General features: G+C 37.7%; 1 protein-coding gene across 1 annotated transcript in view; it reads left to right on the top strand.

The window, feature by feature from the left end:
- The window catches only part of LOC108911605, a gene marked incomplete at its 3' end in the record, with an annotated part of 224820 nt that extends 208711 nt beyond the window's left edge, over positions 1–16109 (top strand). Inside the window, 8 exon segments of the mRNA XM_018716580.2 lie at positions 8572–8733; positions 9542–9598; positions 13909–13978; positions 14414–14753; positions 14932–15217; positions 15293–15473; positions 15542–15693; positions 15748–16109. Coding sequence (XP_018572096.2) covers positions 8572–8733; positions 9542–9598; positions 13909–13978; positions 14414–14753; positions 14932–15217; positions 15293–15473; positions 15542–15693; positions 15748–16109 — 1610 coding nt within the window.
- Between the last annotated feature and the right edge of the window lie 476 nt (positions 16110–16585).

The following is a 16585-nucleotide window of genomic DNA, read 5'->3' as shown; positions in this document are numbered from 1 at the left end:
TAGAGCATAAAATTCTACATTAAAATGGTCTATTGACTTTTTCTTGTACTATTAAAATTAACGATTTAAGGAGACTAGAAGTTAAGGGATGATTTCAGAAATTTAAAAATCATAAGCAGAGAAATTAATGAATTTTATTTTTTATTTCAATCTATTCTAAAAAATCTATCTTTAGTAGTAGTTTTTTAATTTTTGATAAAGAAGTTATAGCAATTTCACAAAGCGAATGTGATTTTTATCTCTGTAATAAATCAAAATTTTTCGAAAGCAACTACTCATTATTTTGTATAATCAATCGAATGGCATGGAAAAAAATTATTTTAGTGTTAATCATAAAAATTAACGATTAAAAAATTGAAATTGTTATAATTTTTTTATTAAAAATGAAATCACGATTCGATAAAGGGACGAATTCTAAACAAAAAATGTTCTATAGGAATTTTTTGTACAGTCAATACTTTTTGAGTTNTTATAACAATTTCACAAAGCGAATGTGATTTTTATCTCTGTAATAAATCAAAATTTTTCGAAAGCAACTATTCATTATTTTGTATAATCAATCGAATGGCATGGAAAAAAATTATTTTAGTGCTAAATCATAAAAATTTACGATTAAAAAATTGAAATTGTTATAATTTTTTTATTAAAAATGAAAAAATATATCTATTTCCCCGAAAAGAAAGTTTACATTTTTTAGAGTAGATTGAACAAAATAAAATTCATTCGTTTTTCTGCTTGTTATGATCTTTTTAAATTTCTGAAATCATCCCTTAACTTCTAGCCACTCTAACTCTGTTAATTTTAATAGTACAAGAAAAATTCAATAGACCTACAACTTTTATAAGAAATATTTGTTTCTAGCTCTTATACCTCTTGAAAAAAACCTTTAAGATTTCACAGGCCTAGGACTTTTAAAATTAAAGTTCCAGTCACTGATATTTGCCCACAGAAATTAGCCTGCCGTTTATTTATCTTTCTTGCTTGACCTTTTGTTTAGCTTTTGGCCTTTGACTTAGCCTTTTGCTTCTAACTAACCATTCGGGAGCAACTTTGACGTATTCCGTCCCATTCTAAAACCATTTTAATCCTTTTTACAATTGTTTTGATGTTTTTTTTTAAATCCTAAAGCTTTACGGATGGCAGCTGTTGCCTTTAAAAAATCACATTTTGTTCGGGAAAATATTCGGCGAAAGGTTCAGTTGAGGCGTACAACGCCCGCCCGGCTCTTCCATTACAAAAATGAGGCCTTTCATTTTGGGCAGCGTCGCGAAAAAAATCCACAACTTTAATCTAGCCGGGCTCCGAAATCCGCGACGACGCCGCGCCCCGAGACCGGATCTCGTCAAACGGCCGGGCCACTTGTGTGTGCTTATTAAAATTCAGGAAGCTGCGCAAAAAGTGGAGCGGGCGAACCCGCTTTAATCTTCGGATACCTTCTGGGGCAAGTGTTCCTCTCTAGCTTTGTGCTAACCTGTCTGCAGCTTCAATTAGTGAGCCGGCGCCGGAGACGGGGGGAGGGGGAGGGTGGAAACGCGGTTCTTTACAGGGTGAAGGAAGGAAAATTCGATGAAAAAAAATGCGCTGTAGTGGTGGAGGAGAAGGGCATAATTGTCAGCGATTTCTGCATTGATTTTAAGACGTTTATGGAGTCGGCAGTGTGACATTAAATGTTAAACAAATATATATCTATATTTGGAGTATAAACTTTCATTTTAACAGAAGTAATGTATAAACCGCTGGGCGCAGGCGTGGTTAGGTCGGGGCGGTGTCATTGTGTAAGTTAATAAATGCCTTTAATGAAAAAATTACTGATCACTTCGCATCTCAAAAGGAATTTGTTACATTATGTTGATTGTTTAATTGACCCCTCTATTTCCTGATCCACGAGCCGCCGCTGAATATAACGCCGAGAACTCCTCACTGAGAAGCTCCCGTCCCGTTTCGAGGGAAACTATTACAATCACGACAGCTAAACCGCCGCCCGAACTTTTAATAAAGGATCTTATCGAACTGGGTATATTTACTAATTTCGAACCTCGCGCTAGGTAAACTTTAAAGTCGTTTACACACCTAGAAAACTCTCGAAAGTACCTCTTAGAGCGGGCTGCACTCAACTCCGCCGAAGTTCCGTACTTCCCTGAAACTTCGAAATGAGCCACAGCGGCTACTTTGCTCTCAGCGAAATAGAGAGGATGCGCTACTATTTTTCACCCCCCGGGGGAAATACCGGGAGCGGAGTACGGTAATAAATCAATCAGCTGTCATAGTCGTCTAGGAGAAAAACCGGGCCTCCAAATTAACCCGGAACCCGGATAATTTCGCTAAATATTGCTATACCCCGGCTATGCAGTTAACAATTGCCGGGCTTGTTTCGATTTGATGTGGTCATTAAAACTTGGGGAAATTGTAAAAGTTGAAATTAGTTTTAAAAACTGACAGGTGCAGCGCGACTAGGGGGAGATAGGTAGCAGAGTGCAAGCAGAGGTAAAATGTCGGGTAAGTTTCAGATGCAGGAACTTTAAGAACGTTCATATTTATGTTCAAAGAGTTCAGATTTAGCCGTTGTCAAGTTGGATAAAAGTAATGTGCAGAACCTCACAAAGGAATTGGTATTTTTGTATTGATAAATTATAGAATCACTTGGCAGAATTTGCGCACAGATATCGATAACATTTTAGTTGAAAAATTGTACCTGGAACACGGCAGAAAACAGAAATGAATTCAGGGAACCAACAATATTTATTAAATGGGGCCAAATAATGAACCAAATATGAGAATAACTTCAAAATATTTCCAAATATTTCAAAAACTTCTAAAACCTGTTGAATTCATTGCCGTTGACTTCATTGTCCTTTAAAAGTTAAAAAAGGTTATTGACATTCTGAAATATTCCGACGAATTAAAACATTTTGATGATATATTGTTTATAGAATGGATTTTCCTGCATTTTTATTACAATAGTCCGGTATAATTGCGATAAATTCAAGTTGCTGCTGCATCGCGCCGGAATGATCCTTTTTCAGGACGACCTATCGGTCAATGGGTCCCCGCCGGAGAGGCAACCCTCCCGGGAGGTCTCGATCCCGACCCCCCAGCACCAGGACCTCGCGTCGAAAAAAGAAACGTTTATTTATCGCGCCATACGAGGATGTTATTACGTTTTTATTCCAGACGGACGCGTAAAAAATTCACGCGCCCCAAAACAATTCGTAAGGGGGTGAGAAGCGGGAGAGTGCCTCAGGAATTTCGCGTTTTATTTTCGAGGGATCGTGGCTAGGGACAAAATAGGCAACGATAGGTGTAGTTACTAATTTATTATCTGAAGATAATTCACGCGGCCTTATCAACTTTTAGATCCTTTCAGATGCCTAACGATGCTCGTCCGGCATCGAAAAGGGCAACGCGGTGTCTCTTCGCACAAACTCGAATCGCTGATCATAATTGTATCTGCGTATAAACTCTTTTTGACGTCAAAGAAAGGCCACATTTAAGAAGCAAATTGGGGGCTTATCGTTAAACTTTTTCAAAAGTTTCGAGGGAAAGAAGACCCAGTCAACCGCGGCTAATAATATTATTAAACAAAGACGTTTCGCTTTAACTTCTGTTTCATGGTAGTTAGATTGGAATCAGAATGAAATTTTTAACGGTATTACCTTGAAATTGTATCTAATTTGGATTGAACCCCTGGGAATATCAGAAAGAGGCTTTGGTAAATAAGAGGAATATTATAATCCTTAAGGAGAATTAAGTTTAAAATATAATCAAGACGTTCTCTGATGTACTGAACGGCACGAAGAAGTTATAGAAAATTTTTATTAAATAAGATGTAGACCAGGGCGGATCTGTTTTGGGGTGGATGTGAGAGGGGGCAAGCAATTTTTTTCTGGATTACCTTCAGTACAACTCGCATAATAAAAGTGCAGATCCTTAGATCTGGGCGAGACCCGGAACATTTTCAAAATTGCAAAAATGTTTAAAAAATACCTATTTTATCGGAGTTTTTTACTTATATCTTGGAACCTAAGCATTTTGGAAGAATATTGAAGAGGAAAAAAGTTTTAGAATTGAATTTTGTACAATATACTGTAGGTTAAAAATGTTTAAATATATTACCGATGTTGCAAAATAGCAATAATTGATGAAAATAATTCAAAATAATCAAGTTTTTTGGATAATTTTTTTTAAATATTTTAATTGCTCCGAACGCATTATAATTTTGGTAAAAAAAAACTTTAGAGTATAATAAAACAACACACCAGATTTCATTAAAATCGGTTGGATAGTTTTCGCAAAATAATTTTTTGAAAAAAATTTTGAAAATAAATTTTCTAATTTTTAAAATATAGCGCAGCCTCAAATAAAGCATGTAGATACTTGAAAATTTTTTCACATAGAAATGACCGCTCAACCTTTCAACCGGTTTTTGAAAAATTTAAATGGTTGATTAGGATGGCCACAGTAAAGAGTGACCGCAAAAAACCTGTGATTTTCGCCCGTTTTTTCACAATTCGCATAGAATTTAAAAAAATACATAAAAATATGTTTTTGGTCGCAAATTACTTATAAAAAACTGAAATGAGCATAGTTTTTAGTATTCTGAAAATTTTAAAAATTACCCCCACGTAGGGGTGGAAAAAATGCCGAAAATGAAGAATTTGAATATTACCAATTGATATAAAAACTATTAGCATGTGAATTATCTTAATATATTTTTTTTTTGGAATTTTTACAATTACTTCTGATATTCTCTATTTTCGGGGATGATTCCACCCCCTGAGCGCGCTTAAGGGTGGATTTTCTAATTCAACATGCTTATTTCAGTCATGAGAATAAATCTTTCTTTGTATCAATAATCATTCGATAGAAAAATTCACATGCTAATAGTTTTTATATTTATTGGTAATATTCAATTCTTCATTTTGGGCGTCTTTTCAACCCCTAAATAGGGGTGATTTTTGAAAATTCAAAACAAACAAAATATGTGCAAATTAGACAGTTGACATTATGATATTCGTATTCCTTGGTTAGCAAGACATCGGATTAAAAAAAAAAGACTCGGAAAACCGAAGCCACTGGATCAAAAATTATTGTTGTTGTTTATAAATTAACGGTAAATGCCGATAAACTTTGACCGCTTATATCTCGAAAACCAATAAACGGAATTTGACTTTTTTTTAAAGAAGCGTCTTTCCGAGTACATTAAAGTTATAATTTTTTTGAAAAAACTAAATTACAAATTGATAAATGTAATCTAATTTTTTAAAAATAAAAAAAGTATTAACTGGGGCCATTCCAATCAACCGATTTCAATTTCTGAAAAACCATTTGTAAGGTTGAGCGGTCTTTTCTATGTGAAAAAATTTTCAAGTATCTAGATGCTTTATTTGAGGCTGGCAACACTTAATTTAAAAAAATATATTTTGCGAAAACTATCGAACCGATTTTAATGAAATTTAGTGTGTTGTTTTATTATACTCTAAAGTTTTTTTTACCAAAATTAGAATGCACTCGAAGAAATTAAAATATTTTTAAAAATTGTCCAAATGACTTCTTTTTTTTCATTAATTACTACTATTTTGCGACATTGGTAAAAAATTTAAACAATTTTAACTTGCGGTATATTGTGCAAAATTCAATTCTAAAACTTTTTTTCCTCTTCAATATTCTTCCAAAATGCTTAGGTTCCAAGATATAAGTAAAAAACTCAGATAAAATAGGTATTTTTTAAAATTTTTAAAACATTTTTGCAATTTAGAAAATGTTCCGGACCTCGCCCAGATCTAGGGATCTATACTTTTATTATGCGAGTTGTACTGAAGGTATTCCAGCAAAAAATAGCTTGACCCCTGGTGTAATATAGTACAGACACTTCACTATTCCACGTTTGGTACTGTCCACTAAAAATCCCTAATCAGCGGAGTAGTTGGCTGTATTTACATGCAGTTTTATTACCAGGTCTGCTCCTAATGACACAGCCGGCAATGTTCTCAGCTTTGCTCGCGATATCCGCGTGAAATTAACCTAACTACACCCCCTACTTCTCGAGTACAACCCACTCCCTTACATTTACTGCTGTCGAGCACGAATGGCCGTTTAACTTCGCATATAATGATCAATCCGTTAGCGTGATCGGCTCTGGATCGCGGCGATTTTTTACGGAGGTAGTGCAGCGTAATTAACACCTTTATCGGGAATCTGCCACTGTTAATTTTCTCCGTTTACGCCGTTAACAGGAGGGCCGTTTTATCGCCGTAATGTCATAATATTCGCGTCGCGTGGGGTCTGTTCCCATGCCACGTCGATGTCGTGTTTTTTTTTGGTTTAAGTCGTAAATAAAGGACTTCACAATTTTCCAGCCTCTAATACAAATTTATCATGGAATTCGAGAACGCGAGACTCGAATTCCATGGCTTATTGTAATAATTAGGATTTTTGAGTCCCGAAAATAACGGCCCCTGTTAATTACGCCTAGGCACTCGTTAACGTTTTGTTAATTCCGTTTAAATGCGGGTTCGGAACCGGCGTTTGTCCCGCGCAAATAATTCGACGAGGCGTCGCCGTAGCTCCTGCCCTTATCGTCGTTATAAGTTATGTTGTGTGTTTTTGTATTTACCCGTTCTTGTTTAAACAAAACTATAACATCGCGCGGCGGCGGCCCTTTCGGCAGCGGGCGGCTCTCTTTGTGTAATACGCTGCTGCAAAATTAATAAGATCCGGCAAATAGCAATTAATTAAGGAAAGGAGGAACTGCGGGGGTAGAGGAGGGGATCGGGGCTACGTTTTTGGTATGCCGTCTAAACCCTGTAACTATGGTGGTGAAATAATTGTACAGGGTGTCTCAGATTCGATAACATGGAATAATATATGATTTTTTTCAAAAACGTGCAAGGAAATAAGCTCTCCCGCCATCCCAACGTCTTTTTACCACGACGCGTCTTCTTCAATGCAGTCGGCGGAGACGATAATGCACATTTTTCGTTAATTTCGCATTCCCCGAGCTCCCGGGTAAATTAAAAGCAAACTTTAGATGGAATATTAACTTTTTATTCAAGGAGCCCTTATCATACAATGTAATTTCTTAGAAAATCTGCATAATTCCGGGACTGACTAATGGATTCCCTCGAAGAAAAGCGTTTTATATTGGAGAGATGTTCGCAGGAAAAATACGGCAGCTGAAATTATTCGATTCGCGCTCAAATTGGTTTTAGTCCTATAGAATTTGATTCAGTCCGTTGAAAATTAAATACTTGCATTTTATTCAGTAAGGCAGTCGGAGTTTTTGTTTTGAAATTAAAAGTCCAACAAATGTATTCAACTTTATTTTGATTCGGCATTTCTGTCACATTGAAACAAAATAAAAAAATAAATAAGCGAGTTTTAAGTCAATTTGAGAAAGGAGAAAGCAAGGTCTACTCTGTCAGGGTGAGATATCCTTTTGACTTATATTTTTGGCGCAAAAGGTTGGTTATTTTTTTTAATAAACTTTTGTTTTTATGTGGCAAAAATATCCACTCAAAAAGTAACTAAAAATGTCCACAAATAAATAATTACAGACAATATAAAAATATCGAAACTCTATTTTAAAGATCTCGGTGAAAATAATGCCTAAATATTGACTAATTTCCACAGGGTGGTCTCGAAATGCGTTCCCATAGATTTTTGTCAGATATTTCAATAATTTTTACACCTAAAACTAAATCGTGATGTTCATGAGATTCACAGCGTCTGTTTTAATTTTTTTATGATTTAAATGAAGACAAAATGAAAAGGAAATAGTAATATTTTATTTGTGATTAAAAAATTGTAAAATACCCGACTAATGACGGTCAGCAAACAATTTTTCCATCGCCATAGCAAGACTGCCAGATATGTATCTTTAATAACGAGTCTGGAAAACTAGCTGTCCATCACAGTACGCGATTGCAATTCCAAGCCGCCGATTCTAGTTCGAATGGGACGTCACTTAACCCCCTACTATTAATAATAATTGTTGGAACGGTCACGGAAGCGAAAGATCCATTTCCCGGCGCCATCAGTTGAGGAAATTTCCGCCGCTCGCGATATTTAATCTAACACGTCTGACAAAGAAAAATCGTCGCCTCCTTTGACCGGATAAAAATTTAAATTTGGGCTACGTCCCTCACCCGCCGACTCGATTTATTTGAGAACGTTGATGACGCCAAAATCTTCTTACAGCTAATGCTAGGCGTCACTTAGAATTCGTCAGCAGTTTTATTTAATTCAATTAATCTCCCTAGTCGTACGTTTTTTTCTTGCAATCGCCGCCGTTTGTACCAGATCTTAATCCATTGAATACTCCTACAAACAGTGGCATTACTGTTACCGTATAGCGTCATTTGGACATAAAAATACGATAATAAAGAAAGATTACAAGAAACGGAATATAAGTGTTTAAAATTGACTTTTCTATTTTTAACAGTGCAAAGAGACATACGAATATTTTTATAAGAGTAGATTAGTGAAATCAGAAGTGGGATCGGCTATAAAAAATGTACGCCGCGATAAAACTCCAGTCCGTAAAAAAACCTAAAGCCGTAAATTCTTCCTCAGGTCGACACGCCAGACAGCGTCCTCCAGAGCGGTCTGGGTCTGACAGATCTGGGCCAGCACGCCGTCCTGCGCTCCATGGTGGACCCCCGTGACTACGACAGGCTGAGGCACCTGCAGATGAACGGAGGCACGCCGAACACCTTCGAAGAGACAATCTATAAGGTGAGATCATTTGGGTTCCCCCCATTTCCTTAAAAAAATAATAAACTATGAATTGGAAGTATAAGCAAGATTTAAAAAGGGTTACTTTAGAATTTTGACATGTTTGCGGTTATTTTTTTATATTTTAATTAAAATAAACGTAACAATTTATTTAGACTATTTTTATTTAGTGATGTATTTCAAAAGTTTTTAATTCTCTTACGAGCCGGGATAGCGAAAAAAAATTATAGTAATTCCCTTTTATATCTGGCCCTCGTAAGTCGGCAATGCATCCGTTGCGGTCGTAAAGAGGGCCGTAAAGACTCTCCCTCCCCCCGCGAAGCGGCAGCGTTCCTGGCCGTAAAAACCGGACGCAGGATAGCAAGGGACATCCTGATTTAGGACTCGCGGCGGTCTACGCCTGGGAAAAAGCGAACCAGGACGCGGCGCGAGCCGCCGGACTCGGGTCTAGTGATAATGTTTACGGGCGGCCGCGATAGAAAACGGCCGTCTGGGGAGTTTTAAGTGGCCATCGGGAAGACGGACCGGCTGGGTATGGCCGTCGGGTGGGTTGAGGTTGATCGGTTTGCAATAATCACCGGGATCATACTGCACGAGGCTGTGCCGATTTGATGGCATTACTTACTTTGACGAACAACAGAGGGCGCTTTCGTTGTATTTTGTGCCTGCTAGAAACAGAAATACGCAGTAAAGTAACGTTTATCCCTCTCATCTCACCCCACCCCGTAAAGCCGCCACTGGGCGCCCGCTCCACGCGGTGGCCGCGCTCCTCGTTTCCAACTAACATTTGTTTTGTTTCTTTTTCCAGCTGAAACTGCAAGAGGCTTTAAGGAAGAGGGAAAAATTCACGAAGGAGCACGAGGAGGTAAGTTGGACTAATTTATCGGTGCAATTGGAATGGCGATTACTCTCGCAAATGGATGATGATCCCGTTTTTGCTGGGGGGGCTCGCCTAAGCCCTCCTAAATCCCTCGGCGGGCCTTACGTCTCGCTTTAAATTGCTTAAAAAGCGCAGGAAATCGGCGTCGACGGGCGCGAGCGAAATTGGAAACGAACGCGAATTCGCTAAGTGCAGTACATCTGTTAGTTTTTGCTTTTGCGTAAAAAAATGTATCTTCAAGCGTTTTAACTAGTTTTATCTGCACTGGGGACATTACATTGTCCAAAAGGCATGCGCAGAAATTCATAGAACTGGTAACGCAGTCTTATGACGCTTGCGTAAATCAAAATCGCATTAAACTGTGACAGCTACAAGCGAAAGAAAATCGCGTTATCGGATGGGCGGCCCCGGAATTTTACCGCCGACTAGACTTTCGCATTTCACGGACAATAAAACGTGGCTTATTTTATGCTTAAACCTATACACATGGAATCCGCCAGATAGCTCCATATTATAGTGTTTATTGCAAATTGGCAGTATCGGTCGTAAAAAGTAACGTACGAATTTAATACGTCTACTTTCGGCTACCACATACGTTTGCGGTTAACGTGTGCGCAACACTTTACGAGTTATTGGATTCGGAAATCGCCAGATGTCGAAGAAACGTGGACAAATTGTTTGGTATTTATCCTTGCGCAAGCAGAACCGCTAGATGGCGTCCTGTAATTTTTTTTCGCGTCTACTGAATGGAAAACTGATTTTAAAGGAAGAATCTGGTCTATTCTAGAATTCTGTATTCAGTTCTGGCTAACAATGTTATCTTTTATGGAGTAGGTAATGTAATAAAAGCAGTGGCCCCGGATGCGATAAATTTCCTTTGAGCGGGCATTCAAATTCATAACCGAGAGGGACATAAGTTATTTTTTGACAGGAATAAAACGAATTTTTACTGGCGTTCCGTTCTGCTAAAAATATGTATCCCCCACTTGGGAATTCCACCTTCCACGGCGCTGTTTTCAGTGGTAAGGGGGGAATATCGCGATGTGGAGACCCCTGCTTGTTGATATACGCTACTATAGTCGGTGCTTTTAACTTTTAATATAAATCGAATTTGGTTAAGCTACCGCGGAAGAAGGAGTTTCATTGTTGGTTCACACGTGCAAAAAGAAAAAAACAGTTGAAAATAGCCTTTTTCGAAAACTGTCATCAAAAGTTATTTTCGTTAAATTTTTAGTTGAGAAAGTGAGTCTTTTTTTATCACGTACCTCTAAATATGTCTCCTAGATTAGCCTAAAAAAGACGAATATTTTTTTTTTCGTGTCTCTTGTGAAAACATGTTAGTTTATCATGTTTTAAGTGCCCCCTCAAAAAATCAGCTCAACAAAAATTTTTTTAGAGGTCGCTCAGGATTTTTAACAATTTCCAAAATCGTCAAACATTGAATTTTTTTTCTCGTTATTTTATTATTTCCTGGGTTGAAAAAAATCTCGTTTCTGAAAATTTCAAATAGATATTTTAATTTTTAAGTCACTCATAATTATTTTAACTTTAAAAGTAGTGTACCTAAAATGTTTTCAGCGACCTCTAAAAATAAATATCAACGAACTAATATTTTTTTTTATCGAATTTGATGAACAGAAGAATAGAAATAAATCACGAAATATTTAAATTTTAAAAAATTAAAAAATTATAAATATTTGATACTCACAGTGCGGTAGTAAATGCCTCGAGAAATTTTTTAAGTGTCTCGTGATTTATTTATATTCTTTTGTTTATCAAATTTGATGAAAAAAATTATTAGTTCGTTAATATTTAATTTTAGAGGTCGCTCGAAAACATTTTAGGTATCTACACTACTTTTAAAGTTAAAATAATTATGAGTGACCTTTAGAAATTAAAATATCGATTTGAAATTTTCAGAATCCAGATTTTTTTCAGGAAATGATAAAATAACTAGAAAATTTTTGTTTTTTTTTTTAATTCAATTTTTGACGATTTTGGTAATTTTTAAAAATCTTGAGCGACCTCTAAAAAATTTTTTTTTGCGCTGATCTTTTGAGATGATAAAGTAACATATATTCACAAGAGACACGAAAAAAAATTATACGTTTTTTTTGGGACTGAAAGACCACCCTCTCATGTCGTTTAATGGTGGTAATATCGGCCCCTGCATCGGCTAACAGAGTGGTTGAACGTCTAAACCAGTGCCCTGTATAAGTTTCCGGACAAGGCAAATTGAGATACTTAAGTTACTATTTCCTCTGGCACATTCCTTATTTTGTTGACGCCAACCACTTGGTTAACACATTTTCCCTGTCATACTTTACAAAAAATNATCACGGGATATTTAAATTTTAAAAAATTAAAAAATTATAAATATTTGATACTCACAGTGCGGTAGTAAATGCCTCGAAAAAGTGTCTCGTGATTTATTTCTATTCTTTTGTTTATCAAATTTGATAAAAAAAATTATTAGTTCGTTAATATTTATTTTTAGAGGTCGCTCGAAAACATTTTAGGTACCTACACTACTTTTAAAGTTAAAATAATTATGTGTGACCTTTAGAAATTAAAATATCGATTTGAAATTTTCAGAATCCATATTTTTTTCAGGAAATGATAAAATAACTAGATTTTTTTTTTTTTAATTCAATTTTTGACGATTTTGGTAATTTTTAATAATCTTGAGCGACCTCTAAAAAATTTTTTTGAGCTGATCTTTTGAGGGGGCTATTAAAACATGATAAATTAACATATATTCAAAAAAATATATTCGTTTTTTCGTGTCTCATGTCGTTTAATGGTGGTAATATCGGCCCCTGCATCGGCCAACAGAGTGGTTGAACGTCTAAAGCAGTGCTATGTATAAGTTTCCGGACAAGGCAAATTGAGATACTTAAGTTACTATTTCCTCTGGCACATTCCTTATTTTGTTGACGCCAACCACTTGGTTAACACATTTTCCCTGTCATACTTTACAAAAAATCTTCGACTTGTGGTAACTGCCGGTATATCTTCATTTGGTCTGGACTTGAAATCACACAACATCTCGGAGAATGAGTTTTGGAATCGAGAATTCTTATAATAATAATTGAATCTTTGTCTTCTATATCATGGATCGTTATCTTTAGTAGCTCGTCTCTTCTCAAAGCTCCACAAACACCAATTATTAAAACGACTTGAAAAGTTGTCCAAAATTAGTTAAATCGATCGAATTACATTAATTTGGATTACCTTTTTTAGCAGAAATCTATTACCAAGTGTTTTTTGTAAGAATCTCTCAATTTCCTCTTTGTTAGAATTCTGGACTTTGTCGAACGGTTTCCAACTGATTTGCTTTTCAAATGTGGTATTAGTTTTGGAAATTTTCCGATATTTACATTTTTTTTTTGGCATTCAGTGTACTTTTTAACATGGAGTATACTGATCATAACGTCGAAGGTTTAATTTTTTAAATTTTATGTTCGAAATATGCCAGTAATATCGCTTCGGATACTTTTTAAATTTTCTTCCCACCCTTTGAACTCGTAGGCAATCTCGTACTATCTCGACGATTTTTTGGGGATTAATTGTGAAACAGCACTTTGTGTCGCTTCGAATACTTCCCTTGGCAAATGCTCGTCTTCACTTTCCGAGCTCATTTTGAATGAAACACATGAGAATTGTAGTAACCTGTTTCAAATATTTAAAAAATCCCGCGCGATTTACTTATTCGAATAAGAAGAAGAAGAAGAGGAGATCTGGAGTAAATTGTGTTCTTAGTTCTACACTTCTTACTTCTTAGGCTTATGGTTAAGGAAAAAGAGAGGTTATGTGTTATCTTATGTACGAAAAAGAAGCACTGTTAAGATTTGTCTTTATGGAAAAATAAAGTTTTAGATTAAAATATAGTGTGCCTTCCTGAAACAGCGACCCAGATAGAGCTCCCTACAAAATGTGAATTACAATACATATACAATTCCGACAGTACTTTTTCACAACTAATTTTTAGTTATATATAACAATTTTTTAATTTTATTGCAGTTTTTGAAAAAATATTGGTTGCATCTCATGGTTGGTTTATAAAAAAGTATTAGTCCTAACTTAGCCGTAACTTAACCATAATCTTAGTCCTAAAAAGTTAAATGTACAGAATGCTTTTGCGTTCTCGAGTGGATATTTTGCTTCGCTAAGCTCTGCAAAACGCAAAAGTACCATTTCGCGTTCTAGATACAAAAATAACTGTTTTAATGTAAGTTGTAATACGACGATTGGTGTGTCAAATCATATAATTCAATATATTATATTTGTTTCAGATTTTAAGAGACATAAAACAGGGTTTATTGCAATTAGGAAAAGAAGGCATTCGAGGACCTTTATCTGGAGGTGAGTTAACGGTAATAAAACTGTTTCAAAACGTTCTAGCTAAACTTACAGCGCTGTCTATTATTGGTTGAATGGTTTCCGGTCTGGTTGCCACGTCGTCGATTTACAACTCTTGACATTTCGAGAGACATATCGCTCTCTGAAAGAAGACTTCTTTCTTCTGAAGAAGAGAGCGATATATCTCTTGAAACATCAAGAGTTGTAAATCAACGGCAGGCAACCAATCCGGAAATCATTCAACCATTAACGACAGACACGGAAGCCTACAAACAAAACGCCATCTATTATATTTCATAAGAAATAAAAAAATAACCTCAACAATCCCGCTTTTAGTGATCGAGTTAAACCCATTATTAACACTCTGCAAAACGTCGTTAGCGTTTTTAGAGCTTTTTCGTAAACGATTGCCGATTTCTTGTAATTCCTCCATTTTAGACGACACCTACATGTACGACGAGGACGCCCGGATGCTAGCCCCCGGCACCCACTCACTGGGCCACTGGTACGACGAACCCCCCTACGAGAGCGACCCCGAGGATTTCCTGATGGGCGGCAGCCCGGGACCCACTGCCACCATACAGAACGGCAGGGTCTGTTTCACCCTCAACCTGAGGCAGGAACCCCGAGGCGAGGGGATCATCAGCCTGAGGAGCGCGGGGGACATATCTCTGCCGAGGGAGATCACCCCTTCCGGGATAACGCCCAGGGGGACGCCCAGGAGGGGGCTGATCCTGCCCCCGCAAGCCGGGTATCCCCCGGCCATCATCCCCCTTAGGTGAGAGTACAGTCCGTTTTAATGGAGGTTTTCTAATTTAATTTTTTTTTAATTTCTAATGAATCCGTCTTTATTTACGAAATGGCGTCTTGAATTTTACGATACTCTTCAGACACGCTTTACGTTTTAGGTATCCGTCTTTATTTACGATATTCTTCAGACGCGCTTTACATTTTAGGTCTTCGAGGGACAGGGAAAGCGGGGATTACGCGGGTTCCGACGTCCAGAGCGTAAGCTCCAGACTGTCGACGCTGTCCGTGGACACGAGCCGTTCCGAGCAGCAGGAACTGGGCCAGATAATCTCGCCGCAGTATTACACGCAACTGGAGAGCAAGATCAGGCATTTCAGGAAATCGGCAGGGTACCCCCGAAGCGAGGACGGGCTGTCGCCCAGTCAGAGCTCCGACTACGAGGATCAGGAGGATTTCGCCAACTGCACCCAGCAGGTGGCGACTGTGCACGTGGTACGCTCAGAATTCTAAGAGTTTTGTGGAAAATCTACAAGACTTGTTCTAACAATTTTTTTTTCGAACTTGCAGTCGAGTGACGGCAGATCAGCGGGCGTGTCCGGAATAGTGGGCAAAGTGAGGGGGATCAGAGAGGACGTCCAGAGGAAAATTTCCAGGTTAAAAAATGATGCTGCCGAGCAACGGGCCGCGGAACAGGCGTTCCCCTGCTCCGCCAGCTCCGTGGAGAGCCTGCCCAGCGGATCTGGATCCAGTAAGTAACTTTCCAACTCGAAAATTCATGACAAACCAACTAATTACCATCATTCGATCGATGTCCAGGTACCCAGGCTTTGGTACGTGCGGGCAGCAACCACAGCTCCATATCGACTGAAGAGCCAGACCCGAGCCCTACGGACCAAATAGTGGGAAGGGCCAGAGCGTTAGTGGACCATACTCCGAGTCCTTACGACAAGGAAGCATTAAAATTTAAGGTATCGCGTTGAGCTCGCCGCCGACCACGCGTGTGTATCAATTTTTTTTTCCAGGCTGGTGATATAATAGATATAGTTTCAATGAGCGCTAGTGGCCAATGGAGGGGGATCTGTAGGGGGAGGAAAGGCACGTTCAAGTTCATCAACGTGGAACTGCTGTCGGAAAGGTCGGTGAAGATGAAGCGAGAGATCAAGTGGCACAGGAACATCAAGGGGAAGCCCGCCTCGGTGGAGGAACTGCTGCAGAAGATCAACCTGCAGGAGTATATTTCCGTGTTCGTCCTGAACGGGTACGAGGATCTGGAATTGTTCAAGGAGATCGAACCTTCGGATTTGGATTATTTGGGGATCGTCAATGCCGACCATCGGGCGAAGATCCTGACTGCGGTGCAGCTCCTTCACGACTTGGACTGTAAGTAAGATCACTTCTAGGACTTGTAAAATACCGCAGCGTCGTGCAATGGTTCTGTTTTAAAAAAAAATTGTTTGCTTGTGGTATTTCACAAAATCCTAGACAAAATTGTGTGTTGCAGTTTTTAAGATTTGTTACTCGTATAATACTGCGTATGATTTTTGGACGGTTTCCAAATAAAAAAATATTTGACTGATTTAAAAGGGGGAACTAATAAGTTTTTGCATATACATCAAACTGTTTCATCAGGAAAATTTTCCCAACGACATTTAATGTATGTTCTATACTTTGTAGTCACGTGACTTTTTAAATTGGCGAACAGCCCGTAACTTTTTTATTTCTCGACTTAGAAGGGTGCGGTTTGGTTTGTTGGAATCTTCGGACGAAATGCTAGAGCGGCACCAGAATTAGTTTTTCGATATTTTCTACGGTTAAAAAGATAAGGTGGGGATTTGTTAAGGCACGTTTTAAGTCACGTGA

This window comes from Anoplophora glabripennis, unplaced genomic scaffold (genome assembly GCF_000390285.2).
Source record: "Anoplophora glabripennis isolate ALB-LARVAE unplaced genomic scaffold, Agla_2.0 scaffold488, whole genome shotgun sequence".
Lineage (NCBI taxonomy): Eukaryota > Metazoa > Arthropoda > Insecta > Coleoptera > Cerambycidae > Anoplophora > Anoplophora glabripennis.
This window is presented reverse-complemented; position numbering and strand designations above follow the sequence as displayed.